We start from the raw sequence: 24271 nt of genomic DNA, 5'->3' as shown, positions 1-24271 counted from the left end.
CAAAAATTTGTTCCGTCAAAAAATATAACGACTGAAAACAAAGAAAAGAAGAAAAGAGTCAATAAAGGATTGTTTGTGTGTTAAGCAGATAAACTAAGCACGATAATGTTTACAACTTATAACATTTGAAGTTTTTCGATGAACCTGGCACGGACCTGTCCTATGGTGTCAAGACAGCAATGTCCCTTCTTTCTGGTTCGGTCGTTTTCGGGTGTGCTCGGCTGGCTGGCGCGCGCTTCGTTTGGTGTACGGTGTACGGAGCCTCAGTATTTGCTGCGACTCCGTAATAGTAGGACGCGTCCTCGCGGTGTTTGGCTGGTAACCGCGTCGTAACCAAAAACGCGTACGCGAGGTGCGAGAACGCCCCAGGTAACCGTTTTTGTAACTACCCGCGTGTACCCCGGGTGAAAATTACCGACTCGTGTTACACATTTCCTCTGTCTGATCGGTGTGTACTGCCGTACACTGGACATCAATTAAGAGAGAGGAGAAAGAGGGAGTGAAAAGGGCTACACGCAGGGACTGCAGAGAAAGGAAAGACGGAAGGATTATATATTCGAACAACATGGCCACTGCGATCGACGACCGGCAGGAGTTGCTGGAGCAATTTCAAGCGGTGAGTCCTTTTGCCTTTGTCCTTTTTACTCATCATCGAATTTCGAACAATCGACTCGTAAGGCATCCGTTACTATGGTTTTCGCGTTGATGTTGCACGTATTACAACGTATACCCTGGCTCCTTATCGATCGCCGGTTTTATCAGCATGCTTTCGTGGAAACCCACCCTCGTAGGGACTACGCCGGGTGTCGCCGCCCTGTACTCGGTTTATCCGTTTTTTACGCCAAGCCTACGCGAAATTTCAAACGTACATATCGCGTTGACAATCGTCTCTATTTACAAATACATGTGTGGTAACAGAGAATGATTAGTTTGGTCGAAATTTCGTAATACGTCTACTGCCGGGCAAATTTTGTATTTCTTGCACACAGCGCCGGTGTGGTGTCGCTTGTTTCTATTATGTAAATAGCATCTCTTTGTAAAGAAATTAGAAATTGTTTAATCTTTCCGTAGGTACAATTCAAACTTTTGTAAATAGCAAAACTTTCACTACAAGACATATAATATAGAAGTAGAATATATTATATTTATTTTAGTGAAATCGATATATTTTTTTTTGTGCATTATTTCTTAGAAATAGGGTTGTGAGTACCATGATTCTCATTCCTATATTAAATATATTATTTTAAGTTAATATTTCATAATATTCAATCTTTTCCTTCTTACCATTGTTTATGTATGGTAGCTGCAAAAATGAAAGTATATTTTCACATTGTACATACGCGTGACTAATTGGCGAGAAAAACAATTCCCACCGTCCATAAAAGCATTCAGCACTTTATGAAAGAATTTAATATTTTACATTAGAGTATTAAAAACTTTATGAATGTATAGTACGTATTATAAATGCTATATTACAATATGTTATATACAATAATGATAATCCATCAGACAATCAATGTACTGTAGCATCTTACCAACTGTTTTTCTAGTAAGCCATACAAGCATCTATGAATCAGTGCAACATTATGCGGTTGTATTGTAACGAGGATATGAATCATGTGTAATTCGTTTAGAAAAATGACGCATGTACGTTCTGCGGGCACATTGTGTCGGTCTGAGCTGCATCGAACGTCAATAATTTTTCAAATCGATCGAGCGCGTAATTACGTTCGATATCGAGTATCGTAACCCGGTCACTTTTCACTTATACTCTTCCGTACACAAGTCCACGCACGTGTAACATGTAACCACTCTCTCCGCTTATTACTATACGTATACGTAACGTATTTTGCGCTGCGTGCTGTCATGCTTGTTAAATAGTCCGGATGAAGAAGTCCATTAACTGTAACATTCGTTATAAGTCACGCATTATCTATTGTTTTCGCGGTTCGCCTTACCGACATTTGCTTTATTTACATTCTGTCTTATGCCGATACGACAAGCACCATATATTAACTGTACGAAATTTATTATCTTCCCGTGTTATTTACATGCTATATAAATGGAGGGTTCACGCAAAATCGACCCTTGCATATATTTTTATACTTTTTCAGGGGGAAAAATGTTCAAGTAATTTAAGCATTTTTAATGTTTATCGAACAGTTCTTAATGTTTTTAAACAAAATATTCAGTGTATTATATAACATCATAAGTAGATCATGAAATTGTAATCTTCTGGATTAAGGTGTTTTTGGAGCAAAAAATTAAAAATAAATTAAATTAACATAGGGACCAGTTTATCCTTACGTGGATTAATGATTCTTCATAGTATAGCAAAAACGAACATATTGAAAAGGATATTGAATAGTATCAATTACCCTTTTTCTTAACTAAGGTTATGTTGTCATGTAAGAAAGTAATGAGTTTGATAACAATATACTAATAGGGATTTAATAACAATTATACTAATAGGGATATAAAAATAGTTGTATTTATTTAATAAGAACTATTTTGGTAAAAATCAGTTTTAATAGGAGGTTATTTTTATCAAACAATAAGTCAGGATATAGATCGATTTTAATATCGATTCCACCATGTCGCAAATCTCGCTCGTAACAACCATTAGAAAGTTGTCGCATCCTATTCTGGTTATTTCATCCATGTACCATGAAGATATCGTATTTATCGATATAGTATTTACCTGATAAATTTAAGACTTAATAATCAGTATGTATCTGAATTTAGTAACAATAATAATTTGATTATTGAATCTTGTTAATTTACCAATAGAAAAACAAATGATTATATCGAGTACAATACAGCTTGATACGAAGAATACCAGAAAGCTGAAGTACCAAAGAATGTGACAAAAGTCGCTTTGTATGTAAACCTTACAGTTTTAAGAGGATTTGCTTTCGATGTAACTTTCCTAACGGAACCGATCGTTCGATCTTTAATTTCCCCCTGATAAATGTCTCTAAAATTCCTCGATACCGTTATGCCCATACTTGGAGAAGAGTTTCAGCTCTTGAACACTCGTGTCGCTGCACTCTAATGTACAAAAGGAAGACACGTGACCGTGATCGCACGTGCTCGTCCTTCAAATACCTACGCTTGTTCCAATTATATATCGCTATTACCGTTGGGATCGTTTCTTCGCGGATATACATGGTGCATCAAGATGTATGCACACCATTCACAGTTTTTCGATCGGTTTCGATGGGCTACAGCATCTCGTAACCAAGTCGTTATTCCTTGTTCTTACAAGTTCACTTTTCACGGTTGATTTTAACCGAGCATGTATGTCTCGTTTCGTGAAACCTTTTACTCTTGCTCGCGTGTCTGTGGCTGAGGATTAATTGAATTTGCTCTTCTATACGAGTTTACAGTCTTTTAATATAGAGCCCTTTAACCCTTTATAACTGGAATTTTGCTTACAGGAATAGTAATTGTAATTTTGAGTTGGAAATTGAGAATGAACGAATACAACGTTATCTTGTAATGAATATAACAGTGAAATACAATAATATAATGTTATACAAATTATTATTTGAATTATGAAATTTTCCAGTATTTGTTAGCTAGTATACAAATTAAAACTTAAAAACATGCATCTATTGCATATTATCGAAATATATAGTCGATAATACGCGAGTTGTTATTAAACTATTATCGGTTAATTTTCATCTACGCATAATAGAGGATTCATTGTACTCTACTTCTTTCTCTATCGTGGTAAATCGAGTTACGAGTAAAAGAGAACAGAGAAACAGAAGACGAGCTTCCCATATTTGTTTCTATCTATCACTAATCCGAATATACGTACTCGTCGTGTTTTTTATTTCAAGCGTAACCTATCGTCACCGTTTTATCGATCGAATCTGCAATTCATGAGTCACGGTTCTGGCCACCGTTTGGGTCGGATTTCTCCTGCATTTATTCGTTTCTGAGTATGGGAGGTAGGCAGCTAGTGTGGCGTTTAAACCAGCAGGATACAATTATAACCGTTGATGCGGATGGTGCTTAGAAACGAGATGAGAATCCCCTCGGAAACAATGACCTTGCTCAAGTACAAGGGAGATGGCGAAATTGCTCCCTTCCGCCGGCATTGTCGAGAAAGTCTTCAATTATCTTATTGATCGCGTTACCGGTGCGAGAACACAACCCCTTCCGCGACATCCTGCCCGTTGCAACGTTGCGAAAACGCACGTACGAATGTGTATGTATGCGTGGAAGAGCACCGAGGGGACCACCCTTGACGTCACGCTCAGCGTGGGCCTAACCGCGCCACGTTTAAATTTTCAATCGCCATGTCTCGCGATTTTATACAGCTGGATAGATTTTAAAGTCGTAAAGTGATAAAAGAGGAAAATTTGAAATATCGGAGTAATATGGATACATGGGAATCACAAGATAAACGGTTGAAACGATAATCGAGATATTTCTTGATGAAATTATTCGTTAAGTTAATTATATGTAGAAAATAATATTATAATAGATAGGAATAAAAGTTTATAGGAAGTGGAAAATTTGACGAACGCGTGTGTCAAAGTAATACCGAACGACGTTTAGAATAGAATAATCGAAGTATTGCAATGATCGTGGAATTTGAATATAGTTGGGACTCGTTTAAATTATAGAGAGTACGTCCTGAAAAGAAAGTACAGCCGATCGTTAAGTGTTATCCTTCTGTTGATATCGTTGATATTAATTATATATCGATGTCAATCACATTAATTAAGATTATACATGTACATATCTCAAGATGAAGTATCGTAACTTATATTTACCTCCGACTACTATAATCATTTACGACCCAAACGATATCGTTTATGGGTTACGATCATTCGACCTCTTGGAGTTCTTTGAACTCATAAAACAGACTTTTCACGATCGAGGTACTCGAACTAAAAAAGAAGCTTCGTCTTATCAATCAGATTGACCCGAGGCAATTTGATATTCGCCGGGGTAATAGGGTTGTTTGAGTTATTCAAGCAGATCGAATTCTTGGACGGCAATTTCCGACGGTCAAGGTGCTCCAAGTATCGCAGTGCTTAACTCAGTTTCAGCTGGGGTTTAACTCGGTTCGTCTGGTTGGAGGACGCGGGACAGATCTAATAGACCTTCCCTCCGCTTCCTGCGCTGTCTCGGATTTACGTTCCGGTAGCGAAAGTCGTTAGTGGAAGTAATCGAGGTGGGATTCGTATTTGCACTTGGCCGAGAGTGCTCGAAAGGGAGTCGTAGGAGTCCTCGTCACTTTAGACTCCAGAGAGTCCTAAAGCGATTATAGAGCACGGTGAAACATCTCCTCGTACTTCTCGCCTTTTTCCTCCTTTTTTTCCTTGTAATTGAATATCTTGTGGAAGAATTACGTAGAATACGTGGAATAATTTGGAATATTAATGGAAATAGGTCGTGTCTTAGTGCGTTTCGTTGGTAGTGGATGACAAATCGAATAAAGTGTATGTTAATTATTTATCGCCTATATATGTAGACACGTAATCACTTCATTAATTTTTTATTCTAGACCTCTCGCTTCTGAGAGGAGGATTTTATTTGATTATTATTACGCCGATATTACGAACCCACGATTCAATAGGTTACAGACTGCCGATGTTTATAGAACGCGTAAAAATATACGAATTATCCAAAGTAGAGTATTCGTACAATAGAGTGCGTAGGAGTAAAGTAGAGCGCGTACAATATATTTGAGGGATGAAACGAATCTCCGTTTAAATTCTATTTCTTTATTTGTGTTCATAAAAGTGTGAATTCGCACAATCATCCACAGTCTAGTTACGGATATATACAATCAATAATTCTGCAGATGTTACGTAACTTCGTCCTTTTAATCTACGTTAGTGAAAACGAAGAAACAAACGTTCGGTTTTCCTCGTCGCTAAAAGAGAAGAGAAAATTTGCGCATTTATGATTTGACGACATAGGAAAGCCCAAAGTCTTTATCGACTGAAAAAATAATGGATATTCAGAGAGACAAAAGGGGCACTATAACGAAAGAAAATTTGTCGTGGCAAGGAAAAAATTCGCATTGGTCGGTGCGTAATAGGCGGAATTCCAGACACAGATCAGATAACGACATCCGGAGGGACGATTTCGAATTCTCGAAAGCGTCGATTCGACCGTGCCGAGTCCGCTTCGAAAACTCTGGTTACTCTGGTTACTCTGGTTCATGCTGCATCGGCTTTAATGCCTGGCATAGCAGGCTTTTTTAGCGCATCTAAATCACCCCTCGAGTATGTAAATATGCAGTACGTGATGGTGGCCGTGTGTCGGTGTGGATTACGGTCGCTTCGTTGCACAAGGGGTTGAGAGTCACCCCGTCAGAAACAATGTCGTGAAGAGTGTTCCTGTGAAAAGGGTGGCGATGTAGCCAGACCCGGATATATCTTTTTCCGCTTTTTCTTCTCGCCTCTGGCGAGTTTCCAATTAAAATATCCCGGAAATCTTCTGGTCGTATTAAGAATCTTGTCTTTCGACTAATAGAACCAGAAGTTGGTTGCATGGTATTTTTGGAAGATAGGTTGCTGGGCTTTGTACCGTTTTTTTAAAGATTATCTTTATGGAAGAATCTGCTGCATAGTTTTTACTTACTGAGAGAACAGCAATAGATTTTCATTCATCGCTGCGCTATTTCATACTATTGAATGAAAGTTTGAGTCAGTCGACGAAATACTTCTAATCGAAGCTTGATACGTCAAAATTCATATGTTCGATTATTCTCGAGTTTAATAGAATAGAAATAAGCGATCGTTATATATTTAAAAACATATATTTTTCGCTTTTTTTCTTTTTTGCGAGTTTCTTTTTTTTTTTATGTTTTTAAGGCACACATACCTTCGGATATCAGCAAATCGAAGCTAGATTACAATTTAAAAAGTAACTCAAACTAGCTTACAGTAATATACAAATTTTAAGAACTCGATAGTTTAATCTTGGGAAGTTCTAAATATACTACAATATATAATATACTTTTCAATGATTTTTTAATTAACGTATCTTCCAAAAACCCTCGAATTAACCATCGAATATTATTCGTATCTCCAGCGTGTATTCTTTAGAAAAGAAAACGCCCGGAGAAAAGAATCAAAGCTTGAAACAATTAAAGTCATATGGTAAAATAGAGAGTACTAGAAACACGATCACGGTACGGTCGAACTAATTCTTCCGGTTGCGTTGGTAAAATGGCTTGCTGTAAATAAAGGAGCACGTGCTCGCAACCCCCTGAAGCGTCCTTACAGCGCGTAGGCACGTGTCGTTCTTTTCTTATCCAGACCATCGTGCTGTTGGTCCTTTCCAGCAAAGCGAAAATAGACTATCGACGTTGCACTGAGAATTAAATGCCTACGTTTACGCGGACCCAGTTTACCATTCTCAGTTCGCAGCAGGGAATGAAAACACGCCTCCCCGAAACGATCGGAGAATGCATTTACGGCTGGTTTAGGGCGTAACTTAAGTTTCATGGAAGTAAAGGAACGTTATATATATTTAGCTTGAATATTTTAAAAGCCTTTATAAAGTAATTCTTAACAATGCGTTTATCGTTGATAAAATATTCGTTGTACGTTTACCTGTGCCGTGTGCTAACAAATAAATGATTTTCGTACAGAAATTAATTTTATGTTATGAAATTTTGCACGAGTGCTTTGCGCGAATTATTATTCAAGCTTTTTCAAAAATTTCGTGGCTTTTTCATTTTTATTTAAATGTTCTCTTATTGTATTCTTTTATTTATTTATCCGATTAATTTTAATCTACGTTGCGCTTTTACGTTGATATACTACAAACATACGATATATGATAATAAAATAAAATTTCTGTATCGCAAAAGCTGTACAGAAATTATTATGTGAGTATTTTGAAGAATATCTATCGTACTATTTATCGTACTTATCGAGTATTTTAGAAGATTTCAGTGATATCGTATTCAAGAGTACGCACGTCCGTGTATAATTTATAATTTGTATTTATATTAAGTTATTTGAAGTATAATTTATGGTAGAAGCATGCGCCTTGAATTTCAAAGATGCTCAATGAACGCTTCAAGTAATTGAATACCATTTAAATGGGTGATAGCAAACAACAGTGAAATTAGTTGAGTTCATCGATGTTCGTAATAGGCTCGTTTAAATAAAACCGAACGCGTTCAGATAAAACTGAACTCGTTCAGAGCAATTTCACAGAAGGTGCTCGGGATTTGTTATTATATTTCATGCATCGGGTGTTTCTCAGGTAACCGTGAGATCGCGGCTTCGGACCAAAACTATTTCACACCTGTGCGAGCATGAAATTAATGCAGCAATGCGTTATAATGTTCACGAAGGAGGTGTTGCAGGTTGTATCAGGTATACGTTATCAAGCTTGTGCCTGTGGATCGACCGAAACCATTCGTTTTTCGAGTTAAAGTAACCCATAAATAACTTACATTATCTGTTTGCTATTTACGCATTTCAACGATGCTTGCTTCTCTCTTTCTCGTTGTCTTCCAAAAATATTAGTCAAACTAAGCTAACGTTGTATATTGCTCGTTCAATTTAAATATTTCACTTATCGCCGTACCACATGCTACAGTTACATTCCCGACGATCCTCGGTCTCTTCTTCTTCGAAAATTTTTAATTAAATCGAATAACTTTGTATCTTATTCGTTTAATTAAATCGAATAACTTTGTATCTTATTCATTGAATTTGGTATCTCACTTATCGTCGTACGAGATGTTATTTATTGGTTTTAAGCTTCAACGATGCTTGATCTCATTTTCCCTTCGACAAAGTTAAGTAAATCGAATGATCTTTTTTCTCATTCAGTTCGATATGTAATTTATCTTAGCGCGAGATGTGACAATTACATTGGTTCCGAGTCAAGGATATCGTTCGAATGTCACGGAGATTAGAAGTTTGTTTAAAATGTGTCTGGCGAATATTGCTCAAGATAGAACGTTCGTCGAGCCTCGACGATGTCGTAATATCGCGGCGAACAATTCATTGTCAGTTCGTTGTACGCCGAATTTCTTCCTCTTTTCTCTCGTTTTCTCTGTGGTGCGGCGTGGTGTAACCGTATGGGACGCGGTTCGAGTAAAAGCTCGTTCGTAGGCCAACAATGCGTTCTATTCGAATTGTTGCTCAACGAGTCTCTGTTGTAATGTCGTGCCGTGATTATTATGCAACTACTCGCCGCTGGAATAGTAAATGGACTACGATCGGTCGCTTAAAATATAAAGTCGCTATGGAACGTCGTGTTCCTAGGTGGAGCGCTGTGTTTTATGCTATTCCCCAGACGTTATTCTCGATTCATTGATTTTTCCTATGTGAAAAGACGAACGAAACGGCGGGGCAGCCAGCTACGCTCGTTAAGGCCCACAACCGAAGACGACGCGTCGCGAGTTCGAATCCTCGGCCTGCAAAATATATTTGCAAAAGGATGGAAAAGCCAAAATCTCTCTTAAAAGTAAAAGTATAAAAGTAAGACGAACGAAACAATAGCATCGGAACGGAAAATTCTTCGTCCATGATCCTTCCTCGTATAAAAGCGAAAGAAAGCATGACGATATTGAATTCGAAAATTCTTCATCTATGGATCTTCCTTATACGAAAAACAAATCGAATGGAAAAATCAATCGAGGAACAACGATGAATTAAACAACAGATTCTTATCATTCGTATGAGTCACCGGTTGCTCGTATGTTCCAAATTTCGTCTGACAATCGCACTTCCTCGATGATACATTATCAGAACGAAAACATGCATTTTGGTTGAAACTCTTCGGGAATATCGCGTTCTCGGTCGTTGCATCATAAAACGAATGTACTTTCGAAGGTAACGCGATCACGCAGAATTTTAGAACACTTTCAATTTGATAGCAGCTGCGACGAGTTTGATTGATCATCTGTCGTTTGTTATATTTACCGTCTGTCGTATTTCGATCCACGCTAATTAGTCTCTGCATTAAAATGAATAGTGTTATGCAATAACGTGTTCAAATGTTGCCTCACTATTTAATTTGTGTTTCATTTATTTTCCACTGATTGTAAATTGTAATATTGAAACGTAATATATAACGTACGTTCTGTTACTGCGATTTTGTATTATTATTTGCGGTAGAAATTGCGTCACGATTGAAATTCTACCCTATGTGAATATATGTAGTTTCAATATTAACATTCGGTAATAATTGCAATGTTATTTGTACGAGCAATTATCATTTCGCTTTTAATCCGATATCGAGTAATAATGAAACATTTAATTCCATTTTCGTTTTAGTTTATCGATTTGTAAAATAAAATTTTCCAAATTCTAAACGAGATGAAATTTCATCCTACGATGACATTAATGTTATCTCCTCTCACGATAATTTTGTAGTGGTCAAATTCATCAACGTCCTATGGACCTGTTAGGATTAAAAATTCTCGTAATTTATAAACTTTGCTTACTTTCCCATTCGTGTAATTTGCCTTTATTTTTATTTTCTTTCTATTTGCTTTTATCGAATAATATTCTCTTCTTTGTTTCGACGCGATTTCCATCCTACTTTCGTCATGTTTTTCAACGCTCTGCGAGTTGAGAACCAGCGTATTTTTACTTTCTTGCGCACAAGAGGAGAACCGGAAGTCGAACGAGTGTTGAACCTCGGGTGAAAAGTTCGACAGTGAATCACTCATAGCGTTCGTAATGGATGCTAAATGGCATGATAATTGCCAGCCTTGAAATCTCCATATAAATGGAGCATGTGAAAGAATATGCTGAACCATTCGGTCGATAATCAACATCACGATGTACACATAATTAATTTATCGTGTTTCGTGCCAAAAGACCGTTAAGCGTCCGATGACCATCTGCAACTTTTTAATCAGAAGCGACTTCCGTTTTTCTAATTACCAATTCCTATGAATATCGTTTCACGGTTTATTATCGAAATGAGTAATAAATGCTCCTGCAAGTATCTAATCAGAAGCAGAAGATAACGAGGATATATTGAAAAACGGTAATGTCTTCATATGCATAGAGGCAAAAGTGAAATAAAGCTAATTTTATGCACAGAATATTGGTATTCGTCGAATATTCATCGTGCGATCAGCAACGACACGATTTAATCGTCGTAATCTATCGAGTGAACGCATGTCGCGTGGATACGAGTTTCGGGGAACAGTTTGATGATTCTCGAATATGTATTCGTTGTTAGTAGACAGTTTTAATAGAAAATCTTCTCCATATCTGTTGTAAAGTTCCTATTCTTTCCAAATTATTCTATTATTTCTCTTATTCTACTCGTTGCATAATCGTCTTTGAAGACTTAAATCGTTGTTCTTGGATGAACGATAGAACTACGAGAGAAGCGAAAACCATTAATTCGTAATTTTCCATACAAACCGTATAAATTCGAAGCACTAAAGTACATCACGTTATATATTTCTGAGCAAATGTTCCATTTTTGTTTCCTCGACGCGAGTCTTGTATTTCAGTAACCGGTAGTTCTAGCGTTAATAATAACAACCGCTTTTCGAAGCCTATCTATCGTTCTCTCTGTGCTTTAACCATCGAATAACACGTACCTTAAGGTCCAGCGAGATTTCCACTTTATTCGTTCGTACTTTGATCATTTAGCAACATGTAAAGCTCGTTTGTTCGAGCTTGTTTCTTGCTTAATGCACGTTGTACCTTGTAAAACTTAATGCCCTGCTATTTGTGCTCGTCCCGTCGGAGGAAAGAAAAGACGAGAGATTTCTCTCGTTTTGCATCCAGCGTAATTTCGTGGTGCACAATGTTTCTGCTGTTTCTGCGTGCAGCGCTGGAAAAATACGCTCATAACTTGCATCAGGAATTTCTCGTCTATGAATGTGCTCTTTATAAAGATAAAATATGGTGGTTTACGAAGCTTCAGCAGAGGTGAATCGGCCTGCTGATTTTTCATGTGAGTCGTATTCCCCTCGAACGTTTGAATTTGATCGATTCGTCTTTTTCCTTGAACAACTCGGGCGATCGTATTTTTATAGTGAGCTTCTGTTTGTATAAGGAAATGTTTCGTATCGATTTGCCTTTTTTCGTTGAATAAGTCAGTTGGTCATATTTTTTTGCGACAGAATTTTATTTATACGTAGAATCGTCTGAATATCGTTTCCATTGTTGGGACGCGATCGATGAAAATTGGAGGTTTGAAGTTGGATGGTCGTCGCTGCAGTTCTATAGATAAGCTAAAACGATTGCGAATATTCGATGGTATCCATTGGCGATAGATATCGGGGATGGAGGATAATAAAAAGCGCATGCTGTCGATATTAGCTGTTGGTTTTTAAGTTATTCGAGATATCGTTTAGCTGGCTGACGATGAGTCGTGGTAGGACAACAATGACGCGTCTACGAATAATAAGCAAAGATGAATAATAAGCAGCGGAGATAATCGTACGAAGAACAGCTCATTTCCTCGAAACACTGTCAGATTATTTGAGAGTTAAAGTAATTAACGATTCCTCTTCGTTTATTTTCTCGTTCCTTAACCATCTGTTATCCTAGTCGATCATTGAAGATTCTAATTGAATCGAGCGCTGCGAAATTCCTCTGGTAGTTTCAATCTGAAAGACTCTATTCTACGAATTTTACATTAAACGAAAACTAAGTAACAAACGAGGGGGAATTTTTAATCATTTTATTTAACGCAAAATTTGTAGGATAAAATTCTGCGAATTTGCTCTATTAAAAGTTTCGAAGCGTTTTAGTTCAGATAGAACATATCGAGTGTAAAATCATTTTTTGAAATTTATTTTACTAGAAATTTAAGAACAACTGGTACAATTAAGATATTCGGTAGATCTCGTTCGATTTACTTGTTCGAATATTTTGGTCCACCGACTGTATAGGTTTTACAGCTGGTATATGAAAACATGGTCGAGTGTTGTTAATTCCACTCATAGTAGAGAGTATCAAAGTGCTGTTTCCTGGTTCTTTTTTCTCACATAAATACACAGGCGTACGTTTGTAGGGTGTCGTGTGCATGTACACGCGTCCTGTGCCAGTTCGGTTCCCACGCTTAGCTCCTTATTACGCCTGTATTTCTAATTAATTCCTTTTCTAACGAGATTCCAGACTTGCAAGTGCTGCGATAAAGCGTCGATGAAACGAACTTCCTTCAACGAATCGATACTTTATATTTACTCGATTTTTATAAATAAATTGCATCTCAATTATAAAGATAGCATGAAAAATCAATCGAATTAACGTTGCAATGAAGATTAACGACAGCTTATAGAAGTATGTAAATCGTCGTAGATAGAAATATCTGGTCAGTTCGATGAAGTATGTCCAATCTTATAAGAAGATAGATAAGAAGATAGATAAGAAGAAGGAAAAGATCGACTTAAATATACAGGGTGGTTGGTAACTGGTGGTTCAAGCAGAAAGGGGGTGATTCTACGCGAAAAAAGAAGTCGAAAATATAGAGTAAAAATTTTTCGTTCGAGGCTTTGTTTTCGAGAAAATCGACTTTGAATTTTCGCTCGGTACGCGTGCACGGATCTCACTGTAGATCGTTGTCTCGATGGAAAAATTGAAAAAAAGATAAAAGAAATTTTTATTCTATATTTTCGACCTCTTTTTTCGAATAGAGTCACCCCCTTTCCGTTTTTACCACCAGTTACCAACCACCCTGCATATATTGTACGCGTGTAGCGTTTGAATACTGGGAATACACGTAGTTTTGCACGATGGCTTAGGAGAATACCAAATGCTACTATTCACAGGAAATGAGCGATGGGTGATTCATGTGAAGTGGTCGATGAAAGCGTTTTTGGCGTTTGGGAACGAGAGGAAGAAGTCATAGGTGTACACGAGGAACATTTGGCGGTGTATTTACGGTGGAGAAAATTTGACAATTCGGTGATTAGAGATTTGACAATTTTTATGGTCGGGAGTATACTTGAAAATTCGAATGTAGACGATTGGAACGTTCGGAAATTTGATGATTGCTGGAATATTTAAAAATTTCAGATTTTGACCATTGGAATGTTGAAAAGAAAAGAAAGAAAAAGTACGACGTCGTTTTTGATCAGTAATTTCAAGTAATTTTCCATTTCTTTCTTATGTTTTCATGCTAAAAAAATTAGCAATTGGAATGTTTGAAAATCGGAGATTGGAACATCAAGACAATTTGGAAATATGGCTGTTGGAATATTTAAGGATTTGGAACTATTGGAGTTTGGACTATTGGAGAATATTTAAGAATTTCGAATTCTAGCCATTGGAATACTTGACGATTCAAAAATTTAATTTTCGAAATATTTGAAAATTCGTCGATCAAACGAATTCCAAAATTCGCCCTCTTTTCGCACGACGATACGCAATTCATTTTCTCTATAAAAAGCAAAACTGTCGGCGCGAATATTCTTTACGTACGCCATTTCTCTAGCACGAAAGTGCACCTTGTACACGTTCGATCGGGTGAGCGGATATTCCCATCCTGCAGCGTTTACAAGGACCTTCAAGATCAACAAAGATTTCCTGCCACACTAGCTTCGAGTTTTCGCAGACTTTCCCGTGTACGTAAACGAAGTTACGGTAAAGAGAAACAGAGTTCGTCGACATTTTTGGAACACAATTTCATCGCTTCGCTTGTTCAAGCTTCCTAAACAATCCACGTTTCAAACAATCTTCTGGAAAATATGAACTGAATCATCGACGAACCATACACTTTCTCAACAACAACATACTTCACCATACGCAATAACAAAATTCTTTAAACCTCTAAAAACAGAATTTTTAACACATTCGTTTCTACCGTTGAATATGTTGAGAAACAATGTACTAATGAAAAACATAAATCACATTTTCTATCTTTTATAGGTGGACAATTTTAATTTTTTTTTTTATTTTTAAATTAAATATATGTTTTCGTCATCCCTTTGAATACCTACAAATATTAATAGCGTTAGTTATAGGGAATAATATTATTTACGTTAAATTAACAAAAGTACTAGACTAACGTTATTCGCGTGAATTATTCATCGACAGAAAATTCTGGATTTACTATCTACTTATTACCTATTTATCACTTACTTATAATAATTCCTTCTCCGAATATTTCGTATTAAAATGTTTCTTCTCAGTCAGCACAGACGAAACATACAAAAATTAAACCTATCTATTTTTTCTGTATCTACTTTGAATATTAATTCTTCGATACGTCTCTGATGAAAAAAATATGCAACTTCCGAGGAAGGAAAAATACGTCGTATCTCGATAGCGATGAATGTCTTAACTCTCGGGCAGCTGTATTTTGATAGCAAGTGATTTTTTGCGTCTTAAAATATTCTCAAAATCTCCGGAACACTCTTCCAAGTTACTAGAATCCCATCCAATAACTTTTACCGCTATATCTTACTTCGTTTACTACTAACTTTTTGAGCAAAGTAAAATTTCACCAAAAATATGAAAGAATAGGAAAGAAATGGAAAATTACTTGAAATTACTGATCAAAAACGACGTCGTATACGGACGAAGGGTTAAATTCGTAACGATCTTATTTTCGGTGAAACTTTCCAACTTTTCGACGTGTCCGAAACGTATCCAGAATTCTTCGGCATTTCGAATCCTCTTCTGCCGAGCGATAACCCAACCATTAAACCAACCATTCGCAAGAGAAAAAGAGTCGTTCGGCTCGATAAGCTTCCGAGTACTCGCCCTTAATGCGCCTTATGGATAAATAAGGTATCTCGAAATTGATGAGTCACGGGGCGGATGTATCTTCTTACAGGGTAGCTGTTGGTCCCTTGGATTAATAAGTTTGGTCGAGTTACCGATCCGTGAGAATGACAGTATCGTGTGCGTGGGTGTGTATGCGAGAAAGAGAGCGAGAAAGAGAGAGAGAGAGAGAGAGACTACCGTACCGGTGCATACGTTTCAATCTGTCAACCGGTGCGGTGGTTTTGCGTTTCGCCCCGTAGCTTTGCTAATCGAAACACGACTCCCGAAGGTCGATCGTAATAGAAACGTTAGCACGACGATCGGCGAGGACGATCGGTAACCGGACTCGTCGTGATTAAGCCGTGCTAATGAGTCCGCGTAAAACGAAGTCATGCCCACCTCTAGCCTCTTAATTGCTCGCTAAAGACGTTTGCGTTTGCGTCTATAACGATTCTTAGTGTCGAGGTAAATGTCTCGTTAGTTGCCTTTTTTGCATAATTTTCGTCAATAAAGTATCATATGATTTTTACGTTTCGAGTTCGTTATCCGGATACTTTAGCCTCGATATATTCGATGTAAAGCGAATGACGATGGTTAATTGGACGTTAAAGATGCAGAAGGCGAAACGACGATGGCTAATTGAATATCAGAGACGACGAGATTAATAAGATCGTACGATTACGTTCAAAGATGCTTATCATTTTCTCGTCACGACCCATTCTGCAAGTGGAATTACATATTCCGTTTTAAGAATGATATTTATCAATTATATTCTTTTACGTCGAGAATATTTTCAAGGTTTGCGTAAGAATAAAAGACGCACAAACACGCTTTCGTAACTATCATCGATCTCACGGCACTCGAGACGCCAGTCGTTCGAGTTTGTCCTTAGCTAGCCAGACTTTTTCGAATTCCAAAGCGAAGGAGGCCGCGTGTATTCTCGAAACAGTCAGGTTCTCGCGTTCTCGTGGGACGAAAATATCCTCCGTTGAAAATATCCGGAATGCCCGTAAAACCGTTAATCCTCTCACACTGGTCTCGTACGGTTCTCAATGTAAATTCCACCGAGTGTCGGAGCATTTGCCTCTAATTAATACGAGACTCGTCGAACAATGGGGCAAGAAGATCAGACTTTCTGCATTCCCTTGGCGGGTCGCGTTCAGAAGAAACCGGCGAATGGATAGATAACCGAGACGGTCTATATCCTGGGAACTTCCTCGGTGTTGCGCGGACCGCTCGTCATCCGGTGGTTTTACCATTTCCTCGTGATAATTATCGATGTTGGCAATGTCGAAAGAGGAAATATGGCTTCTGCGTGATTTCGAATTCCTTCGATGGAAACTTCTCGTTCCTCCACTCACCACCGCCTCGTCCTTTTCATTCGCCTTGCTGCTCCGCTGTTTTATTTATTTATCTGGTTTATCGACGCGCGATTTCTCCATGCATTTACCAAACAGTCTCTCATGCGGTGTATTTCAAGGTTTAATAGTCGAACATTCTCGAGATATTCTAGATACAATAGGCATAGTCGAGCAAAAGGTGCGATAGCGATAAGGATAGGTCGTTTAAAATTTTGCTAAAAAGTTAACAATAAAAATACAAGATAGAAAGAGGCTAACGCTTTGGTCTTCGATATCGTCTACAATTTCACGATGAAACTTTTATGCGTGGATGACTCGGAAGAAGAAAGATACACCAGAGAGGAATTAGATTCGTTGATCGAGGCGAAACAAAATGAAAATCAGCTTGAAGAATATATTTTGAAAGCTTTACTCGCTGTTATACCCTGCTGAGTCATCCTCTATAAATATAACGTTATTCTTTTTTAATTTTCAATATTGTCGTTAACTTTCGCAAATAGCAATACTATGTTTATACCATATTATGCAGATAAAACGCGGATCGTGTGTCATCGTATTAAGAAAGCTCGAGACCTTGTCAGCTGAGTCAACAGTGTACAGAGCCGCGCAGATGCGATGTTCTAGCTTTTATACAAAACAATCTCGCGACTATACTTGGAAAGGGATTAAAGCGCAGTTGGCAATCGAAACTGTATAACTGTAACGGCCACGTCGTATAGTGTGTCTACGTGTGGCGTATAAAGACCAGTGGATGACCACAGGAAACAAGATCCATCGAGAGAGTCGTTTCAGTGTCTGCATCTCGTTGACTACTTTCGGATCACCGTATCTGCGTAACTCTGTACCCCTTTTTGCAGCTCCAGGCTATTGTGGCGAATGTTGATAAATTCTTTCGCCGTGCATCCGCTACTGTCATCGCGCCTTCACTTGTACTACTTTTATCGCTCTAGAATTTCTACGAATTTCCTTCGATAAGTTTTGACAAATCGAACGTTGTTTTATCGGTGTATGTAACAAGTATGACGATATATAATATCGTTCGATGCAAAGCCACAAAAGGCAATAGCGTGTTTCGTTTGTAAGCTCGCGTGTTATATCGGGTCGATGGAAAAATTGATACGTTGGTCCTTGATCGTGTCAAGATAAATAATTTCAAACGAGTTACGCGTCATCGTTCGGAACAAACTCAGGTCGCTGTACGTTTTCACGGCTACGAAATTATTTAAGCGATAAGAATGTAAGAATCGATGTATGCAGCGTTGTTTTCAATCGAATATTGCATAGAGGCTTGACGATAGTCTGATCGTAACAGCAATAAAATTTCGAAATATTTCGTGCAACGCACACAGTATATTCGTAAAAAGTTTCTGTAAGCGTTCGAACACTTTCACGAGTCACTACATGTGATTAGTTCTTATTTTTTCCTTTCTTATTTTTTCTTTGTCGTAACTAATTTTTGTCAAAAGTTATTTTATCGTTGGAACGAGACATGTGACTGGCCGGAAACCGAAGATAGCATTAAAAATAGAATTGAATTATACGGAACAAGGAACGTTATCTGAGATATTCTTCGGTGTAAGCAATATGAATGGCGTGGAGATGATCGCGCTTCTTTCGAACTTATTCACGATGCATTGACTCGCTTGTTTTAATTCGCGGGATCGATCGCAATCGAGGGTTGCGCTCTGATTTTCTTCGTCTCCGACTTCTTGTCCGCCCTGCGCAAGAAAGTGGGCCACTGTCGTTTCGTTAAGTTCGCGTAGATCGTTTCTGACGATTTCCGGTACATTTGTGCACCGGGCGAATCTTACAAAGGGAGAGTTTCTAGGGTAACGTTAAAGAAGAAGATGAAATTGAATATTAAATATGGTACGATGAATTATAATTACATATAATATCGAATATTGACTAGTATCGTTAAGTTATAGCGATTAGAGTGGTTTACATTAAATTTCAGTTATTATAATAACGATAATTATTTATATAAGATGTTAGTTTACGCTACTTTTCAATTAGATTTCCACAACAAATTTCCTGCTCGCGAAAAAGAGAAAGTTACTTAATTTTAGAAGATTGAATTTTAATTCCTGTTCCTACCTCTTATGCCATAGATATCATTTATTAACTCTTAAATGTAATCTTCAATTAACTACGGTAAAATGGAAATACGTTAATTCTGTTTCATAACTGGTTTCTTAACAAGTTTTAAATCTAAACCTATACATAAATTGTAATTATAGTGCTCAAGATAATCGAAGATTACCGAGGTAGAAATTCGAAGAAATTGTAGTATTTTATAACATTTTTCGTCTCCAATTTATACACATGGCGCGCTTCCATATCAATTATTATAATAATTTTCGGTACATCGACAGAACGATAACTTAACATCGGGCTCGCACTACTTTTACATATTAATTCACCGCTTGATCCTTGATGGGTTAATAAATATGTTGTCGAGTGACAGAAATAATGGGGTAGTTTGTAGGAAAGATGTTTATGGAAAGACTAACGGGGTGAAGGTTATGGTAGTTAAGATACACCGTCGGTGAGTAAGTCGGAGTTGTTAGGAACTCAGAGGAGGAAACTCTAAGTATGTCGATGAATAACACTTTTGGAAAGCAGCTAGTTCGAAGAAATTCTTCTTCAACCGACGATCATTGTTCCATGCAATTAGCATTTATGATTTCTGCTATCCTCGGAACGAGAACTGCTGATTAATTATACGCACGCTGTGAATGAATGCTCGTGTGCAAGTTTAACAACAGAGAAATAATTAGACCTTATATTATAAATAATACGAAGCGTAAAGAGTACTGTAATGCAAGCTATACAGGGTGGTTGGTAACTGGTGGTACAAGCGGAAAGGGGGTGATTCTAGGCGAAAAAAGAAGTCGAAAATATAGAATAAAAATTTTTCGTCTGAGGCTTTGTTTTCGAGAAAATCGACTTCGAATCTTCGCTCGGTACGCGTGCGGTACGTTATAACGAATCTCACTGTAGATCGTTGTCTCGATGGAAAAAAAAAATTTTTATTCTATATTTTCGACTTCTTTTTTCGCGCAGAATCACCCCCTTTCCGCTTGTACCACCAGTTACCAACCACCCTGTATATAAAGTATAACGAAAATATAATATTGACGTACGTAATGAATTGAACTGCAATTTCGATCATTAATAATTGTTAGCGAGCTATATCTTTAACTCTATTCGTCGTCTTCATCGTATCATAAAAGTATAAAGTTTGATAAATGTTCGCGTTCTAGAAAACCACAAATCGAACGTTGCATCAACGAAATATTAGTCCTTAATTAATGGTTTCGCCTCATTAACCCCTTAACCTACAACTACGGGCATAGCCAGTAGTACGATGATCGTACCAAACGTAAATATTACGGATATAACCCGTAGTGTGATGATCGGGCCAAATATAATATACAGGGTGGTTGGTAACTGGTGGTACAAGCGGGAAGGGGGCGATTCTATGCGAAAAAGAAGTCGAAAATATAGAATAAAAAATTTTTTTTTTCCATCGAGACAACGATCTACAGTGAGATTCGTTATAACGTACCGTACGCGTACCGAGCGAAAATTCAAAGTCGATTTTCTCGAAAACAAAGCCTCAGACGAAAAATTTGTATTCTATATTTTCGACTTCTTTTTTCGCCTAGAATCACCCCCTGTCCGCTTGTACCACCAGTTACCAACCACCCTGTATAATAGCTTGTTTACGTTTTCGGATCAAAATTCTTTAAGGGGTTAAACCAGCAAGTTCAATTTTAACGTACAGCATTTACTTTCCAAACTGCATTTTCAACGTCCTATTCCTCACGCGTTCGCCTTTGGCTCGTTAGAACTCAGATCAAGTATCGGTGCTTCCACCGACATCTTTCATCGCTTATGGACGTTTCCTTGGCAGTCGAGGTTTTTAGTCAGAGGGAAACTTTCCAGCCTCGCCAGCGCGACCGCGATGTCGCAAGCGGAAAGCGCTTCTGAATCGAGCAGCGTTAAATTACCTACCTGCAACGCGACAGGTTCACAAAACCTCGACGAAACTATTATCCGATGTCACCGGAGTCGTTTGCGCAAAATGTCGCTATGCCACGTTAATTGGCCCCGTGCAATTAACTCTGTGGCTGGAAGAGGCGTAGATGCACGTTTTAGTACGTTCGGATCAGCGTGACATGTTTCTTGTTAAACTGACACGAGCTTAGATATATTGTTGCATAAAATGAGAAAATTAACTCGTTGTATTGTTACGCAATTTTGAAATACAAAAGACCTATGTGTCAGAGTAGCGTGAGTACAAGTGTAGCGACTAACATCGATATATCGTATAGTACTCGGATAATAAGCGCGAGTGAATGATATTTATGTTCTACTAACGATCGTTTATAGCAAACGATAATCGTTATTTCTCTCTTCTGAGAAAAAACAGAACTAGAACGAGCGGCAAGTTGTTTTTACAAGCAAAGAAGAACTCGATTATAGCAGGTTAATCCTAATCTCCACCGTGGTGATTAACTCGCGAATTTTGTATCGCGTACAATTGGTGGCTTTGGAACAGGTTGCCTCGAGTTGAGATTTCGAAAGCTCGAAGTTACGCGAACGAAGCAAAGAATTTTTAGAGATACCGCAATTCCCACGTCTTGGTATAATTTCTATAATCTAAAATCTAGAATCTGAGATCTATGATAATTTCAACCTTCGTAAAAGTTGCGCGCGCGAAATTACATGTGCGAAATTAAAATGAAAAACGCACAATCTCTCCATCGAGGCAAACAATGGAGGTTTAAAAAGGTCGAAACAACGTGCCCCAGATTCGAGTAAACAGGCAAAAACACGATGTATACCGAAATTAAATCGGTGGAGCGCGATTGTCACGCGCGCGCACAAAGTGGTGAATGGAACTCTCTCTCGTGGGACAGAGAAACACGACTTGGGTTTATGTTTAGAGGCGTATGCACGTATAAGGAGGTCCTGCGAGCGCATCGAGCAATGAAATAAAATCAGAGGTGATCGTACTTGGAAGAATGCGAGCTTGACTCACCGTCACCGATCTCGCTCGCTCGACTCGTAAGTTGAGAATTTGTTGGATCACATGTGGTCACGTATATACCATCGGATTCCTTTTTACAAACTCTATATTATAATATAAGCAAATGGAATATTTTGTCGAATAATTCATTTGTTGGTCGTAGGAAGTTGATTCATTGGATTGAACGCAATCGTTATATGATTGAAGGAATGATAGTTTGCGATTATTGAAGTTATCGTTTGGTCAATCTTCACAGTGTAGCAGAACGTGATTTGTAGCCATTAGTCATGGATGGAACGTCTTATTGATTGGTTAGTCTCAATTTGTTCACTGTTTCGTAAGATTCCTAATCGAATTACTCATATTTTTCTGACTCATTTTGTGTTTCGTTATGTAGGTACAATATTATCTTGAATATGTTTTCCAAGATGTTTCAACCTGTCTTCTGTCATTCAAATACATATGCTTTTGAAGATGTTCAAACACGTGTCTTGTTATTTAAATATGTCTTTCAATGTATTTCTCTTTCCCATTCGAACGTGTGTTTGGATCCTACGTTTCGAGTAAACGCGGTCGTGAAATTATTTCACGTAAAATATCATATATATTCGTGTTGAAAAATATCCGGGCACCTGGTTATTTTTGATAAGTCGCGTTTTAACTTTAATTGTTTGATATAAATTAGCGTATCGGTATGCAACGATAAAACTGGCATTCGTAATCGACAAATTCTTACAGAATTATTTCGTTACTCGACAGACTCTTCAGAGTTTTTAATTTTCCAATTAAATGACAGTTAAGAAAAATCGTCTAAACCGATAGGAAAACTTTCGACGCAGTAGTATACAGCAAATAATAAAATATACTACCGCTGTGTTTTTTAATAGGTAATTTAGATTTATCGACCGGTGATTCCACAAGAATTTCTCCCTCGAACGAGTGATTCATCATTAATTTATACACTCTGATAAAACTGACATACCGTTGCCATAAATCGATCAGTGTCTCTATACTTACAAGCGGAAGTGCACGAGTCGTATTAACAACAATAAATAACCCGAAGCTTATCCAATACGTTATAGAGCTGCACCTTTCACAAACCTCGACTTTCAACTCAATTCGTACCGCGATATACACTCTCGTTCCGTAGTACAACCCCAAAGCACTGGAATTAGCTAATAGCCCAATTCCCGGCGACTTACTGGATAGTGTTTGCACTTTAGAGAGCAAGACCAACGAGCCAACGTAAATTGAACGTTACAACGTTTTGTCCCATTTTCCGTGCAAGCAGAAACTAGTTCCAACGACTCGCTAGTAGTCGTAACTATAGGGTTCAAGGCGTTCTACTTTCGAATTGTATTTATTACATCTCGAGCGTGCAACCAAAATTGGAGCACGAGCCGCGTGCGTAGTGTATATCTCTTACAAGGGAAACAGCCAATCGGTCGATTTTATGTACCTTTAGTTTGCACTTGCGTTTCTTATTTATGTTTATTTTACGTTTGTACATGTACTTGTGAGTTTTAATGTACTTTTGCAAGGTTATACGAGATTGTGACTATAGTATGTATTGTTGACTATAGTTATATAAATATTTGGTAATTTATTAGAGAGTTGTTAGAGTGTTGTTCGTGTAGAATAGTATCAAAGCGGTTCGCTAAAATTCAAATTCTTTACGAAAGTTAACGGACGAACGTGTGCAACGTCTTAGGCGTTATCCATATTTTTCAAAGCTACATTTTTATAATTTGTAAAGCGTTAAAGCCTCGGGTAGATTGGCGCGTAGTCTTTCAAAGTTACGGGGACAAACTTTACCTTTTGATATATCCACTAAAAGAAGCAAGAAAGTTCTTAATTCTCGATTAACGTGTCCAAGAGAAATTGAAATTGAACGTATGTTTTAAGAAGGTATTGTTAAAGGGCATAAAAGGCTTTGTAAATTCGAAAGTTACGGCTTCTTAGGTTACGTCGAAGATCCTTTGTCTTTGAACTCTCTTATACACCCTGTAGAGAAAACCTACCTGGGTCGTGCAGCGGTCAATTAGCAAAGGGGCACGGAAATGGACGCGGTAGGAGTGGCGATTATGGTTGGTCGGTTAACGAGACAAGAAAAGCCGTAATATTATATAAATGTATAATTCAATAATATGTTCCAGAAAAACATAAGACAAAACATGGACAAAAAT

At 37.8% G+C, this 24271-nt stretch overlaps 1 protein-coding gene across 1 annotated transcript in view; it reads left to right on the top strand.

Annotated features, from left to right (window-relative positions):
- Positions 1–257: 257 nt before the first annotated feature.
- LOC117206856 (plastin-2) overlaps positions 258–24271 on the top strand; it is a 45292-nt gene continuing 21278 nt past the window's right edge. The window contains exon 1 of the mRNA XM_033446582.1: positions 258–616. Coding sequence (XP_033302473.1) covers positions 566–616 — 51 coding nt within the window. The 5' untranslated portion in view covers positions 258–565. The remainder of the gene's footprint in view (positions 617–24271) is intronic.

This window comes from Bombus bifarius, unplaced genomic scaffold (genome assembly GCF_011952205.1).
Source record: "Bombus bifarius isolate JDL3187 unplaced genomic scaffold, Bbif_JDL3187 scf7180000008008, whole genome shotgun sequence".
NCBI classification, from domain to species: Eukaryota; Metazoa; Arthropoda; class Insecta; order Hymenoptera; family Apidae; genus Bombus; species Bombus bifarius.
Note: the sequence above shows the minus strand (reverse complement) of the source record. Positions and strands in the feature narration are given on the sequence as shown.